General features: G+C 55.9%; 1 protein-coding gene across 1 annotated transcript in view; it reads right to left on the reverse strand.

The window, feature by feature from the left end:
• Nucleotides 1-3,383, reverse strand: part of NTSR1 (neurotensin receptor 1) — a 48,771-nt gene extending 45,388 nt beyond the window's left edge. The window contains exon 1 of the mRNA XM_020889533.2: nt 2,231-3,383. Within this exon, the coding sequence (XP_020745192.2) occupies nt 2,231-2,944 (714 nt within the window). The 5' untranslated portion in view covers nt 2,945-3,383. The remainder of the gene's footprint in view (nt 1-2,230) is intronic.
• Nucleotides 3,384-15,821: the final 12,438 nt, after the last annotated feature.

Raw genomic sequence — 15,821 nt, forward strand, 5'->3', positions numbered from 1 at the left:
GCATAGATGTCACTGTTTAAAACAGTGGACGTTGCCCCAGATTTGCGAAGTGGCCCCGAAGCCCACATGGGGAACATAAACCCCCCTGGGAACCTCTCCTGGGATGGTGGATGGTGCAGAGGGATGAGGTGGGAGGGGGCAAGGCCAGGGCTGAGCTTCCCCATGAGGAATATTCCTTCAGGCACATGGAGAAGCACATAGGAGCCCAAGGAGCCTCGCGGGAGTGGTTGGCGTCAGAGAGAAGTGCACCTTTAATAACCCGCCCATCAGTCTTTCCCAAGCACATGGCCGAGACCATCAAAGAAAAATGGAAACTCCACTCTCTGAGGTCTCAGAGGGAGCAAGTGCTGAGTAAACGCTCAGCAGTGCTACAGCTGCGGCCACAGATGCGGTCCTTCTGTAGTGCGAGCTCCACAGACACTTGCCTAGTGGACGAGTGACCAGGACACAGCCCGGGCCACATCAGCATGGCAGCCTCCCACCAAAAGGATTCAGGGAGGGCCCTTTGGGAAGCCAAGTCAAGTTCCTGGGGCATCTGAGCATGTGGCACTAACAGAGGGTGAGAGTGCTTAAGGGGGGGGTCCCTCTGCTGCTGTGTTTTCTTGATGATCCAGTCCCAGCTGCTCCTGGCCCAGCCCCCAGGGGTCCAAGGGCGCAGGGGCCTCAGGGGAGCATCTCCTGGGTGGGCATGACTGACCTGTTCCACCTTCACAGCCAGATGTCGTGGCTGTTGTCTCCCAACTCCCACCAGCCCTGGCACAGCCTGCAAGACCCCAGAGGAAGCCGGAAGGTAATTCCCACTCTGTCACTGCATGCGCCTTGGTTGCTCCTGCCTGCAGCACCTGTGACTCATCTTCCTGGCTGCCGGGGGCCCCTCTGCACAGGACACCTGGAGCCAGGGCAGGCGAGGAGCCTGGAGCTTAATTCTGCCCACTGATTGCATCTCGGTGGTGGCCTGTGGAGGGTCAGTTGCAACCCAGGATAGACGTGTAGATGGCACGTTCCCCACCCCCAAGTACGCCAGCTCCCAGAGCCCGGCACCCCTGCCATACTCAGAGGCAGCAGCATGGGTTCTGCTGAGAAGCTGTTGATGACTTGGGCATGAAAGGACAGTCACACAGAACAGCCAGTCTCTCTGGCCACTCCCACCCCCACCTGGCTCAGTCCAGATCCTCCTCTCCCATCCCACTCTGAGGTGGAGGGAGCCCCTGCCCTTTCATGGTTACCCACATCCTGAGGTTACCATGCCATTCCAGGTGGTATCTCTGCCCTAACTTGCTCTGGTGGACACCCTGCTCCCAGGCCAGCACCCTGCCTGAGAAGACTTCTCCCCGGGGTCGGAATCCCCCTGCCTGGCTGAGCCAATGCCCAGGGAGGTCACCCACCTGGGTCCCCACAAGCTTCGCCCAGACCCTCCGAGGGCATTGGTCACCCGACTCTAGGCCCTCCAATCTGCCACCAGGCCCAATACCTTAGGATTTTCCAGCAGAAATAACATCACCACCACCACCAGTGAGAGTGCCTCTGACTGCTTCTACCCACGAGGAGCCAGACAAGGGCTGCCCACATCTTCTCTCTTGAACCTTGTACCTTCTGAGACCAGGGCTGTGATTGCCCCATTTCACAGATGGGAAAACTGAGGCTAAACTAAGGAACCAGCCCAAGACAGCATCAGGCCAGGAGACACTGGTGGAACCATCTGGGATAGGGATTCTGCTGTAGAGGAGAGGGACCACGCCTGTGGGGAGCACAAAGCCTTTCGAGAAGCTGATGGGAGGGACTCTCCCTGGAAAGAGGAGGACACCATCACACACATTTACCTTACATCTCAGGGACTCTGGGGACAGCTGAGGCCCATCCATGGAGCCTTGGCTCCAGAGTGGTCGGTAATCTGGGGTTCTAGCCCCTTTGATGAAAGGAGGGGATGAAATAAGTGGGGCTGAGGCCTGGCAGCCCTGGGGCTAAAGGTGGGAAGAAGCTGGGGGTCAGGCTGCTCTCAAGTCCCCTGCTCCTCCCCCATCCCCACTCCTTCCCAGCTTCATAGGAATAAAATTTCTTTGGGACACGAAATTTTCTCCAACTTCCTGTACCCAGAGGACACACAGGAAACTACATTTGGGATGAGGCACTGAGGCTTCCCTGAGGGTCCACCTTGGACACTTGCTCCCAGGGGAGATCCTGGTCTGGTGCCCTCTGACTCCTGCCCCTGCCCGCTGAAGAAGCTGCTCACCTGGATGACGGCCTTGACTGTGGCGGTGCCCACAATGGGTGTGCACACCAGGCCGCCGGGGTGCTGGCCGTCGGCGCTGCGGTTCTGCTGGCCCATGGTGAAGAGCATAGGCACAGCCAGAAGGCCGGAGGCCAGCCAGACGGCGCTGATGAACTTCTTGGTGCGGCTGCGGGACATGAGTGTCTTGGCCTTGAAGGGGTGGCAGATGGCCAGGTAGCGTTCCACGCTCAGGCTGGCCACGTTGAGGGCCGTGGCATAGGTGCAGGCGTCGCGTAGGAAGTAGTAGCCGCGGCACACGGCGTCACCGAAGGCCCAGGGATGGTGCACCCAGATGAAGTTGTACAACTCCACAGGCATGGCCAGCAGCAGGATGAGCAGGTCGGACAGTGCCAGGCTGCCCAGGTGGTAGTGCACCGTGCTCTGCAGGTTCTGCAGCGACTTCTTGCGCGCCAGCGTGAACGCAGTCACGGAGTTGCCCACCGTGCCCACCACGAAGAGCGCCAGGTACACGATGGTCACCAGCACCTTGGAGTAAATGTCCGTGTTCACATCCAGGTCGCTGCTGGGCGCCGCTGGTACGGGCTCCGACAGGTTGCCAGAGCCATTGCCCAGGCCGGGAGCCAGGAGCGCCCCCTCCAGCACCGACGGCGGCTGCGTGAACGGGTCGCCGGTCAGGCCGACCCAGGGACCGGGAGCCGAGCTGTTGAGACGCATGTCGGACGCGCGGGGCGGGGTGCTGCTGCGCTTCCTGGGGTCCGCGGCTAGAAGCCGAGGCGAGAGTGGGTGCCTCTCAGGCAGGGACAGAATAGAGGGAGCCCGAGAGGTGGGTGTGAGAGGCCGAGGGGGCGCGCCGTCGAGCCGGGGAGCGCCGACCCGGTCCGTGCCAGCCTGGCGCGCTCGGCGCTCGCACTCACCGGGGGTTGCAGCTTCCCTCCGAGCTCCGCGCTGTCCCGGCTTTCTCCGAATGCCCGATCCCACGGTTCCTCGGGTCCCCGGGCGGCAGAACCGGTTCTCGCGGAGAGCGCCCAGCCGGTTGGGGCTCGGGCTGCGCGAGGCAAGCCTGTGGAGCCGAGCGGAGCGCACGCCCGGCTGCCCGGCGCGCTCTCTTCTCGCTCGCGCTCTCCGCGCACCTCGCTCCGCGCACCTCCCGCCGCGCCAGCGCCCTCCCGGGTTCTGCGCCTCCACTGAGCCGGCGGCGACGGGCGCGCCCAGCCGTGGGGGGCGCTGGAGGGGAGAGAAGGAGGCCCCAGCCACTGTCCCCGCCCCGCAAGGGGGCAGGGCTGGCTGATCACCCCCGCGCACTCTCAGGGACCATCTGGACTGGAAGGTGCACCCCAGGGAATTGGGATTCCAGCGAGGTGCGCCAGGAATATTGGCTGTTTCCAGGCACCCTCCTCAGGCAGCTCGCTCCCCTTTCCCGGGTCTCCCCAGCTTCTTAAGCCCCACTTCCCCAAGGGAACTGCCCCGGGTCGCTTCCAGCCCGCTCAAGCAGTGGGCTTCCTGCTGAGGTAGGGGGATGCCCTTTCTTCCTGGGATGCAAGAAGCTGGGCTCCCAGGGAGCTCTACTCTAGCACAAGTAACTGGGGGAGGGGGTGACTGAGGCGATCAGAAAGCAGAGGATAAAGCACCACCCGCCTCTGTGCAGGGTGGTCTCCTGCACCCAGCACCCTGGGGTGGCGATGTGCCACTGTGGGTGCAGGTGGTAGGGTCCAGGCCTGTCATCACCACCTGCACGTGGACCATCAGATGTCATCTTCAGGGTCCAGCCTGGCAGGATGTAGAGGGACCTGGCTGCCTGGGAATCAGGAACAGATACTGGAGGGAGCTGAGGGAAAGGGAGCTCTGAGGAAAGCGGGTGAGGCCGAGCAGCCAGACTTCAGACCAGTTGCGGGGAGAAGCTCCGGCTCAGTACTTAGTCTCCAGTTCCCAGCTGGCTCTGGGCTTCTCTGCTCCACTGAACCCTGATGTTCCCACCACGGAGTCTTGGCACATAAGATATATGCTTAAAAATGTAGCCTCGCAGGAAACACAAATGTCTCTTTGCTGGAGGCCAGCATAGTGAGCTCAGAGGCAACAGGAGTGGTTTCAACCTGCTGCTTAATATCTGGGTGAGTGTTTTAGCTTCCCCGTACCTCTGTTTAGTCATCTGTGAAATGGGTACACAGTTCAAATCGACGTTCCCGGGTACCTGTTGTTCTGGATGCTGTTGGCGCTGCAAACAGCAGGCTCTCAGTGGACACCTGTGGAGTGAATGTTTTTGTGCAGACTGTGTGAGGATTTCAGAGGGTGCGAAGCTGAAATACCTGGGAAAACAAAAGTTGCTTTAACGTCTCTAAGTTAGCCCAGATTTGCTCTCTGGAAGGCGAGCCCATAGGTTCAGTGAACTCGTCCTGGGGTTGGGAGTGAGTGTCCTTGCCACAGAAAGCAGTGCCTTGTCAGCCTGTGTTGGCCCCCGGAGGTCATCCTGAACCCATGGGGACGTGGGGGGTCTTGCCGTGGACAGTGGTATCTGGTCACTTCTCTTGAGACCCCCCCCCCCCCAGAGGAAGGCAGCAGCCAGTGGCCACTTTGCCAGCCAGTAGCTGTTGCCACTGAGGACGCTCCTTATGGAAACGCGCTCTCACTTGGCTGCTTAAGCTCACTGTTTGGTTTTCACACCCCTGACCTTTCTGCTAAGCTGGCCTTCTTTGCAAAGATTTCTTTTCGAGCCAGCCTAGGAGCTTAAAAAATCATAAAAGGCAACTTAGCACAAATATTATGACAAGGCGTTTGCTTGAAACCACGGAGGAAATGTCACCTGGGCTGCCTTGCTGAACCACATGGGTGGCGGGACCTTGTCCGGAGTCCTCAGTGGCTTAAAATCCTCTTTCTGTGAAGCAGGGAGCCTGTCTGGATGGCCCAGCAGCCGGAACCTTCCATGTCCGAACTGTTCGCCTCTTTCGCTTATGATTTCCCTGGACATGTGCTTCCTGAACAGCTGGGACCCTTTAGGGAAAGCTTTGGTGAGGTGCTCACGGAGGGTGGGGCTGGTCTGCTGTGTCCATCAGTGACTGGACCATACCCTTGCCCAGGCCTAACTCCCTCTGAGCCTTGCTGGCCTCTCTCTGACACTCCACATGCTGTGTGTCTGCAACGAGCTTGCTTGTCCAAGTCTGCCAGGGCTGAGATGTGTTGATGAGGGGTCTGAGTTTCTTGGGGAAGCTGGTGTGTTGGCCAAGAGGGCAGCAGCAACTGGGTGTCTCCAGCTTCCTGGGATTCCCAGCGTGATGTAGGCAGGGTGGTGTCCTGCCTGTTGAGCTGGGCGGTCACCTGAGCTTCAGGGTGAAGGTCAAGTCTGAGACACTGGAGAGAAGATGCCTGGACGACCACTGCTATGGGTGGGTGTGTGGGGGGGGTCCTGGTTTGTTTGCTTTGCTAACTTCTCCCAAGCTCTGAGAGATACCTGGATGTAGTGGGTGCTCAGCGGACTTTTGATAAACTAGTGAAAGAGATTAGATGATGAACAGTGAGACTGGCAACACCCATGGTCTTTTCCCAATGGGCTTCCAAATGCAAGAAGATGTAGCTATGGAACCCAAGACAGACCCCTCTGGGTTGTACCTCTGGGCCTGAAGCTATCGAGGGGGCAGGGTTATCTAACCATCTTAGGAGAGTGGCAGCCAGTATGAGGGGCAGAGGGTGTAACAAGGACTTTGCTTTCCTGGCTACAAGAATTCAGTCCTTGGAGTCCTGGGGTCACATCCTGTCTTTCCTCTGGTCCCCACATGGCCCTTGAGCAACTCTTATGACAAGAAGGCTTCTTCCTAAAATTAAAAAAAAAAAAGTTCACAGCAATACCTGTATCAGCTATCTATTTACCTACTGCTGCGTAACAAAGGACCCCAAACTCCATGACTTAGTGGCAAAAGAAACATTTTATTGTTATTAAGGTTATTATTAGGTTTCCCATGAGGCTACAGGTGGGTGGGGAGTAGTGTACATTTATCTAAAGATGCTAAGGATATGTAGTATGTGTAATTTGTAGAGTTTGGCTGTTGACTTCCCACCCACAGCCTGGAAAGTGCACATGTCGGAATGCAGAGCATTCCAAGGAGGATGTTAAAAATAGAGCAACCCTTGTGTGAGAGCTAGTGAGTGGAGCGGAAGCGGCAGGTCTCCTTCTAGGCTGTGCACCCGCCTTGGCTCTCACATCCTTGTCCCTCATGTTTCCAGTCGTGCCTTAACCCTTGGCCCCTATCTGGCTTTCTGGAAATTTGAGCTGTGGTCACAAGGAAGAGCCAGAAGATGGGGAGGGTGTGGCTGCCAGGAGTGTACCCTGCTGACTGTGGGCTCCAGGTCTATAAACCGACCAAACTTCAGTGGACCCGGTGTCGCCAGGTTATTATGAGCACCATGTTTCAGGTGCATGACCACACGCCATGTGGAGGTGACTGCTCCACAAACTCCGGCTTTATCGCCAGTGGGCTAGATGGGGAAGAGGAAGGGCTGAGCTCCTGGGCCCCTGAGAGTGCGGGCATGGCTTTCATTCCCGTCAGTGGCAGGGTCCCTGTGGAGGTTGCATGAGGAAGGCTGAGTTCCCAGCTGCAGGTTGGGGGCTAGTCCCTCTGGGCTCCACCCTCTAAAGCAGGAAGGGAGTTGGCTGGGGGAGGGGTTCAGGCCATGGGGACACCTTGGTTGCAACTGTCATTTCACCGCCGCCCCCCCCCCCCCGCCCCGGCAGCAGGACGGCCCCTTCTCCTAACAATCTAAACCATCTCCCCGTGCACTTTTCTAGATTTATTGAGCAGAGCGCTGTACAAGCAATAGCCACCAACACTTGCAGCCGAGAAGGGCCTGGCAACTGTGGACTCCACCTGGGGTGTTGAAGACTTCAGCAAAGAGACGTGTCAGGAAAGATGATGTTTTGGAGGAAAAAAAGGGCATGTTAGATCATCTAAGGAGAAAGAGAAAATCTGATCTCCAAAACAAGCTTCCATGCAGCCCAGGTTCCTAAAAATTACTCCTGTGAAGGCTTTGCTATGGCATGCATTTCAGGCTGATCAACACAAAGAATGCTTTTTAGAATTTTCTTTGAAGTTGCAGTCTGACTTCTGGGGACCAGGTTTGAAACTGACAGAGTTATCCCCCCACCCCTAGTCCCCTGCCTTCCCCCTTCATCCCCCCCCCCCCCCCCCGACTCCACACTTGGGTCAGCTACAAGGAGGGTCCCTGAGTACCCCCTCCCGCAAAGGCATTTTCTTTTTGAGACTTTCTCTTGGGCGAAAGACAACAGCGCATCCGATGCAGAAGGACAAACAGTTCCATCTGCTCAGCTTTCAGAGAAAAGCAGTGTTTTGTCAGCTCTCCCCCTGGGAAGCTGAGTTTATGCCTCTTATAAATTTACCAATTTCTGGCTAGCTTTCCCAGGGGTGCTTGTGAACACACTTGTGACTTAAGCTGAAAGAGAAAGGGTCACAGCTGCCGGGCCTCTGCCCCACAGGCCCCTGCGCCCCCCCCCCCCACCTCATGGGCCTTCCTTCTGTGGGGTGAGGGTATCTCCCAGGGAGGGTGGTGCTTGCATAAACACGACTTCTGACAGTTCCAGCTCGTCTTCCTGAGACCTGAAACCTGTGCTCTTTGTCTATACTCAGGAGTTCCAGTTGCCTAAAAGTACTTAAATAAAAAACTCATCTCCCATTTCCTAATGACTTCATATGAGTTCTAAAATAAAACCCGAGTCTCCTTAGTCATTCTTGCCTCGGAGCATCTGGATGACTCCGGGCACTCTTGGGAAACAATCAGGTGCCAGAGAAGGCAGGTGACCCACTTGCCCCTGCTCTGGGACAGGAGCCTTGGAGAGAGGTGCAGTCCCACAGAAGCGCCAGCAGAAGGCCTGGTGGCTTGTAGATTCCAGGGTGCAGTCCCCAGGGCACGTCTGAGACTCTAGTGAACCCAGTGGGCTCATCCCCTCTCCCCTTCGCCCTGCAGGTGGGCGTGTCTTGGGAGTAAGTTCTGGCCTGCAGGTGGGCGGGACAGAGAGAGGCGCCCTCTTCAGTCAGGCCCGGGTCCTCCTCTGGCTGCCACTGCCTGCCTCTCACCTTCCTGGGACTCCCTTGCCCTTCAAGAGCTCCCTGAGACCATTTCTGAGGTGAGGTAGAGTCTGCAGCTCCCGAGGATGTGCTTTGAGACCCTGGATGGGCCCCTGATTCCTACAGGATAAGCAGACCAGTGGGGAATGGGGTGGGCAAGGCTGGCCAGCGCCCAGCCCCGGGGACTCGGAGGGACTTCCTCTGGACCTATTAATCATGGACAGTTGAGGAGCTCCCCTGTGGGCCCCATGAGGGTCCAGGGGCTGCTGTAACCAAGGAGCACAGCCTGGGGGGCTGCAGTGAATGCAGGTGTTGCATGAAGCCCCCTTCTCTAGGGGCAGCAGTGATGTGCCGTCACTCTCATCCCTGCTCAGGGCTGTCCTCGTGGCACTGGGAGGATGACCAGGCGAGGGTGAGGGCCAGGGCCGGCCTTCTCTGGGAAAGCCCTTTCCTGGGGCAGGGCTAAAGCCTCTGCAGACACATGGTCTCTTCCCCTCAAGAGTGTAATTCTGGGGCGGGCAGCATCATGTCCACACATGGAGAGCCGCTTGTTTGCACTTCGGAAAGCTCTCTCAGCGCAGTTGTACCGCCCAGCAATCTGGTTTTTAAAAATATCATTGAGGGGGAAAAAAAAAGAGCATTAGCACGTTTGAGGGAAATGTGTTCTCGTGTAAATGAGCAGTTAAAATATAATCAGATTATGCATGCAGAGCAAACGCGATCTGCTGAAATCACAGCCTCTCTCGGGTCCATAAATACACACGTGCTTGCCGTGCAGATAGGCTGCCCGCGCTGCCGACATCAAAGCGGGGATCTGCTGCGGGCATTGTTCTAGGCGCTTCACATGCACCGTCGCCTTGAATATGCTCCCTCCCTCCCCGCCCCCTGCACACACACATACACACGCACACACACATACACACACACACACACACAGAACCATAGATCGAATATTAAATACACACCCATATATCACGGCTGCGACAGCTAAGAGAGCTAATATGGTATAATATTTTTCTTTGAAAAAGGGCCAAGGCTGCTGGATGCCAAGTGGATAACCTTGCTCTGGACACCTGTCACGACCCTTGAATCTCAGTCTGCTTTCTATTATCTTGGTTTCAAATGCCAAGTTGGTGGAACAGGCTCATCCTCCACACGGGCAATCTGTTGCCCGTTTGTTACGCTCCACAACAGGCTGAATGGCACTGCTCCGCCGGCGACAGTGGGCATGGACCCAGGAGGGGACATCTGTTGGCTTTGCTCATCCAGACCCACAGTGCCCACCGCCCCACCCCTGTGCCCCAGACTGGCCCTCCTGCTGGGTCCCAGAGGTCTGTGTTCCTGAGAGCCTACCCTGCATGGCCTTGGGAAGGAGCTGGTCCTTTCCTCTCCATCCCTGCTAATCAGAGTACCCATCCTCACTGCCCTGGGGACACGAGCTGTACACTTAGAGTCCTTCCTGCTCATTGGGAGAGGTGGGCCCCTGTCACCGGTTCAGGCTGGTTCCAGCAGAGCTGGGGATGGGAAGAGGCCTGGAGTCCTGATGGCATCTAATGCTTGATCCTTTCATACCTGGAATGCGCCCACTGCCCCCCCCCCTACTTTTTCTCAGGCTGGCTTGATTTGCATTTCCATCCACCCCCCACACTCAAGCATCGAAACTGTGGGTGCGTGAGCAAAAATGTACACGCCGAGCCTGCCACGGGCCCTTCAGACATCACTCAAGGATTCCGCATCCACTTGACGGCTGATTCCTTTATGTGTGAGGATGGAGAAATGGCCACAAAGTGTCGAGAGGAAGCCCAGAGTTTCATTTTTCTGAAATCAATGGGAGGATGACAACCGGGCCATGCATGAATTGCCATCTTCTCTGGAAATTTCAAGGCTGGGTAATGAAGACGTCAGCTCCTGGGCTGCTCCTGTCTGATGGGAGCCTGTGGGGATGATCGCCTCCTTCCTGTGGCAGCTAATGATTAGCTTCATGCCAGCATGTCGCCACCACAGACCGATTTGCCTACACAGTCAGTTACTTATGAAAAACAAGTTTTTGAGAAAACATAATTCCAGGGCCCCAGTGCTACTTCTTTCAAAATAATCCAGAAACCCCACCCAGCGTCTTCTGAATCTGAAAATTCTCGAGCAGCCCAAGTCAACTTCCTTCCCACCCGGGGACGGGGGTGATGGTACCTGGCCCCGTCATTCGGGTTTAGGGGGTGGGGGTGTCAGCTCTACTGTGGGATATCCATGAAAATAAAAGCCATGGGAAATTACCCTGAAGCCAACATTTCACCCTATTCTTCACCTGCTGATGGATGGACAGATGGATGAGGGATTTTTGACTTTATCAAATTCATGTTAAAATAATAATAATTCAGTGGAGACCCTAGATTGACAGTGGACAAAACTGGAGTGCCTCTGGGCCCAGAAGGTGGGAGCAGGGGACACTGTTCTCGATTCACTTCTGTGTGTTTGGCAGTTTCACAACAAAGTTAACAAAACCAAGTCTGGCTTAAATAAAAAGGTGTGTATTGAGTCACGATGCTCCATTTGCAAAGACTGAGCTGGAAATCAGTGGGTGTTTCCCTTTTAATGCTGAGACTAAACTTCAGAATCAGGCCACTGAGGTACCTCGCTGCCTCTCCTGTTGCTCCCAATGTGGAATGAATGGTGAATCCAAAGTGTCTGTATTATAAATGCAGAGCCAAGTGCATGGAAGCACACCATCCCCCGTGGCTGTCTGGCCTTTAGCTGTCTCCATGACATCTGGAGCATAGTGAGGTTGAACCAGGCTCGGCCCAAATTACAACAGAAATGAAGGTATTATTCTTCAGAGGTGCCTGATCCTGTTTGGGGGGCTTTTCTTGCAGGTGGCACTCCCTCCATCTGCCTTTGCTCTGTGGCTCTACGTGTCCTACCTCCCTCTCACCTCCCCCTGCACCATCCATATCTGCCCTTGGTGAAGAAGTTGATGCTAATTCAGACTAAAGGGTACGTGACTACCAAGGCTTCATGTACCCTCTTTTCCTTTCTATCTTGTCACAATAGATTTTTGAAAAAAGAAATCTGCAAAGATCTGACTGCAGAGTGATAGCAGCTAGCAGAGGCTGTGTGTGGGGTCTGAGCTGCGGGGCTCAGGGCTTGGCTTTCAGTCCTCATTCTGCCCCCTTCCCGAGGTTGGTGGACTGGGCACCATGTCCCCTAACCTCTGCCCTTGGAGGTGAAAATTTTCTTCATTCTGAAGCTTCATTAAGTCCAGTCTCAACCTGGTCATCAGACAGTCAGGGTTGTCCTTGGTAACCAGAGGGTGTGTCTAGGGCACTTCTCCACTGCAGGGGTGGGGTGCAGGGGTGGCAGGGGAAGGAGGCTCATTTGAGCTGGTGCTAGAGGTAACACATCTCAGTGAAGAGCTGTTCAGACGTCCTCTGTCCCCCTGAGCCTGGGAGGCTCCTCCTGGGGCCAAATTCCTACTGAGACACTCAGGCCTCCCCTGAAACAGCTCAGTGGGGATGGCTGCTCTGGGAATGACCCCTGGAGAATCCCACTGCCTGGAGGCATCACCCTCCACATGGCTCTGGTCTGATTCAGTTTTCTCACTCTGGGCAGGTTTTGTCATCAGAGACCAAAGGTGGCCGGACAGAGAGGCCCAGCTGCTGCTCTGGGGATCACCCACAACTGCAGCTTGAGGGGCAAGGCAGAGAGCTGGGGAGAGGAGGGGCTTTCTGGGAGGAGGAGACCTGAGTAGCGTGCCCTGCAAGGAGCCCTCCTCCCCTGCTAGACTGCCAGGACCCCCAGAGCCTGAGCTCTGCTGCTTCTGTGGGCCAGTACAGGTTGATCCACACATTCCCTGTCAAACCTTCCTTTGAAGCGAGTTCACCTGGTGTTCCAGGAATGAGTGCCGCAGCTTTCTGCCTGGTCATTTTCTGTATTTGACTCTTCTGTCTCTGGGCATTGGACACCAGTGCATTTCCTTCCCAGGAAGGCCAGCAGGCAGTTCATCCTCCAGAGAAAAGCCAGGACGCTCACCATGGCCTCAGTGAAGCTCCCGCTGAAGGCAAGCGATGTGTAAGGCGCACGCCTGCTCTGACAGCTTCCTGCATTCCCTCTTTCCTTAAGACAAAAGACTTCCTGCTCAGCCATGCAGACAGAGTGGAAGGGCCAAGTACAAAGTGGACTCAGGAGTTCTTCCTGAGGATCCAGGCTGGGGAGGCATAGGGCACAGCAGCCAGGCCCCCCTTTCCATCCTACTGCCACCTGCCTGCACACTCCCCTGTTCCCGCCCTCCCCCAGCAGCTCCCCTCCCCCCGAAGGCCCTCCCATCCCAGCTAAGAAGGGATGGCGGTCACCCGACCCCTGCCCTCAGGTCCATGGCCCGGCCAGCGGCCAGCCCTGACCTGCACAGTGCTGCGGTCCCCTGAGTGGCTTATGCATGCTGCCCTTGGCACTTTTCTGGGGAAGGTGGAGGTAAATACTGGAAGGAATTGCCATTCTTGTCATGAAGACTCAGCCATTAGTTGCAAAGCAGACTCATGATGGGCCGTTGTGATGAGAAATGGGCTGTGGGGCTAATTAGGCTCCTAATTAGGGACCTCCAGGTGTGTCAGTGTCTGGGGGGCGGGGGGCAAGGGCGGCTGTGATTAATTGAGGAGAACTTCACACTGCTCTCGGGGAAAGGACTTCCAGCAGTGTGGACAACACTACATGCCAAGGGGATGTGCCTATGAGATAGCGGATGGAGGATGGGGCCAGGCATGGACCCAGCAAACACTGCTGGCCTGAGTGTGGTGCCAGTCCTGCTCTTTAAATGCAGGTAGTAGAAGAGCCTCCCTAGAGATTCTAAGCCAGTGCGTGCGAGGGTGGTGGACTCTGTCCTTAAAAGCAAGTTCCCCATAGGACTCTGGTGGAAGTATTGGGAACTGAAAGCCTGAAAAAGACCCTTTGGATGGTGGACAGACATCTGGGAACACCTGAGTTCTCAGAAGAGGCAGAGAGGCCTGGCAGGTGTGTGTGATGCTTTACGTTCTGTGTCAACAAAACTGGCCACGGGGCACTCACATGGAGGGACTGGGACTCACACCCATCAGCTCCCCTGGTTCTCAGGCTGTCAGGCCGAGAATGAGCTTGACTGCCAGCCTCCTGGTCCTCCAGCCAGTGGTGGGTGTAGGACTCCTTAGCCTCTGTGGCTGACAGCCAGCTTCTCAGAAGGCCTCCACCTTCATGCATTTATATACCCACTTCGGTACTGTTTTGTGGGACGACCTTAGTTTCCTGGCCTGAGCAGCAAGGATGAGAATTGCTTTAATTATTTAAAAAACTCTTTGACTGCATTTACTATATTCTGGATCTCCAGTCTTCACAGGCCCCAGTGAAATGGGTACTGTGGTCTCATCCCTGTGTCAAAAGTGGGGAAACTGAGGTGTGGAAAGGTGAGGTCAAACACTCTGGACATCAGAACTGAACCCACAGGTCCTCCCAGGCCTGTTAGACTCACACTGAGCTGTTGGCCCCTGCCTCTCGGGTGTGCTGGGTGTGGGGTGTGCACACGTCCTGCGCAGTTATTACATTAAATAGAAAGTGTCTGATATTATTTCAGCCTTTGCTTTATTGCATCACCATCATCACCACCCACTGCAAGCTCTGGCCGGCCCAGAGTCGGAGCTGCTGGCCCAGAGCCCCCACGAGAGCCGAGGAGATGTCGGTGGCCTCGCCAGCTTCCTGCATGGCCAGAGCAGAGGCTGAGCTCCTCAGCAAGTGGCACCTCCCTTGAGCCTGTGGACCAACCCAGCATGACTTGAAATAAATGATCAAGTTATGAATTAAACACAGCAGAATGTAATTACCGTGGGAGCCAGCTGAGAATAAAATGGATTATACATATAACAGTCATTAAACGGTTATCGCGTGTGCCTGGCTAATGTGCTGCCGATTAAAATAAATCTAAGTGCAAATTATCATTCAGAGCAATTGCTCTTCAGCTCATCTTTGTGCCCTCAGGAGCTGGCATGGGGAGCGGGGGGGAAGAGCCTTGCCACCCCCACCCTCAAGTGGCCAGTCCTTCAGTGACCTCCGGCCCCCAGCCTCAGATCACAAGGGGGGCTGAGGGTCCTAGAGTGACCAGGATGGTCCACTGTGTCCAGCGGCATCCTGGGGACTCTGCACAGAATGGATCCATCCTCACCTCGCCCTGTGAGGTGGGCCCCCATATGGGCCCTACTTACAGTGGGATCACTGAGGTGGGGTCGCCACAAGTCTCCCAAGGTCAGATCTTCCTGCTAGAGCCAGGCTCCAACTAACTACAGGACCAGATTTAGAACTCATTTCCTAGGATTCACGTTAGACATGACTGAGTGTCTGTGTGGTTGCTCCTTCTGCCCTGAAAAGCCCCCTGGTTCCGGTGCCTATTCCTCTATGGTATTCACTCCCTCCTTCCAGCCTCGGGTCACCGGAGGAGGCGGGCTTCTGTCGCGGGCAGTGGTCTCACCTTCAGAGAGGTCCCCATGCAAGCTGAATCATCGTCCCCAGAGGAGCTGTGGTCGGAGAGCCTGGCCCCGTGTCTGCCTTTCCCCCCGTCCCGCAGGCCATATCTTCCCCCTAGTCCATCGCTGCTACCCAGCCTGCCAGACCCGACGTGTGATATGTAATTACTGTGGGCTCCAGTGCATTCCCAGAGCTCCCTGGGTGTGTTTGATGTTCTGATGTTTTATTCCAACTCCTAATCTAGGGGCTTTTCTGCCTTTCATCTCAAATTCCGCTTGTTTGTGTCGCTTAAACACTGATGGGCACTGTGGACCAGGAGGGACTGTCTTGTTCACTCTGCAAGACATCCCAGTCTGCCGCCTGAGCCATTCTCCTCAAATGGACGAATTACACGCATGTCATTTATATTTCACTAAAGCTACTTTTTCTTAAATGTGATTTTTAATAAGCACGCACTGGCTCAGTGAGTGCATACACAAGACACCCCATCTCCAAGAACAGAGAAAGAAGGCATTCAATCTAGAAGCATTGGCTCTGCCAGGCACCAGGGGTCCCTCTGCCCAAGGGCGTGTGCCCCAGGCCCGGCGCGGGGCAGGTGATCAGTTAATGCACCAGCCTTTGTTTCCTGCTTAAACCTGGGCCCTGCAAGTCCTCAGCAAATGGAGGATCAGGATTCCAAGAAGATGGGCATCCACCTCATGTCTCAGACACCTCTCCCAGGGGAGTGGAAAGGAGAGACCCCGTTTGGTTTCCGCCTGAATTTTTGGGGGAGGGGCTACCGGCGGGGGACAGGACCGGGGTCCAGTAGGGCAAGTGGGCCAGAGAGACTGGGTTCTGGGAACTTGTGGCCCAGGACGCATCTGTGCTGCCCTCTGGGGCCCATGGTTGCAACTGCAGATCCTCTGGGCTCCCAGCTGGGAAAAATGGGGCTGCGGGCCAGCTCATAGCTCACACCCAGAGCTGGCGCCTGAGGACCCCCCAGCCCCAGATTCAACCAGTGATTCCATCCACATCAATGGATCCCCAGAGGAGGCAGAGGGGCTGATGTG

Source organism: Odocoileus virginianus, chromosome 9 (assembly GCF_023699985.2).
Source record: "Odocoileus virginianus isolate 20LAN1187 ecotype Illinois chromosome 9, Ovbor_1.2, whole genome shotgun sequence".
NCBI lineage: Eukaryota > Metazoa > Chordata > Mammalia > Artiodactyla > Cervidae > Odocoileus > Odocoileus virginianus.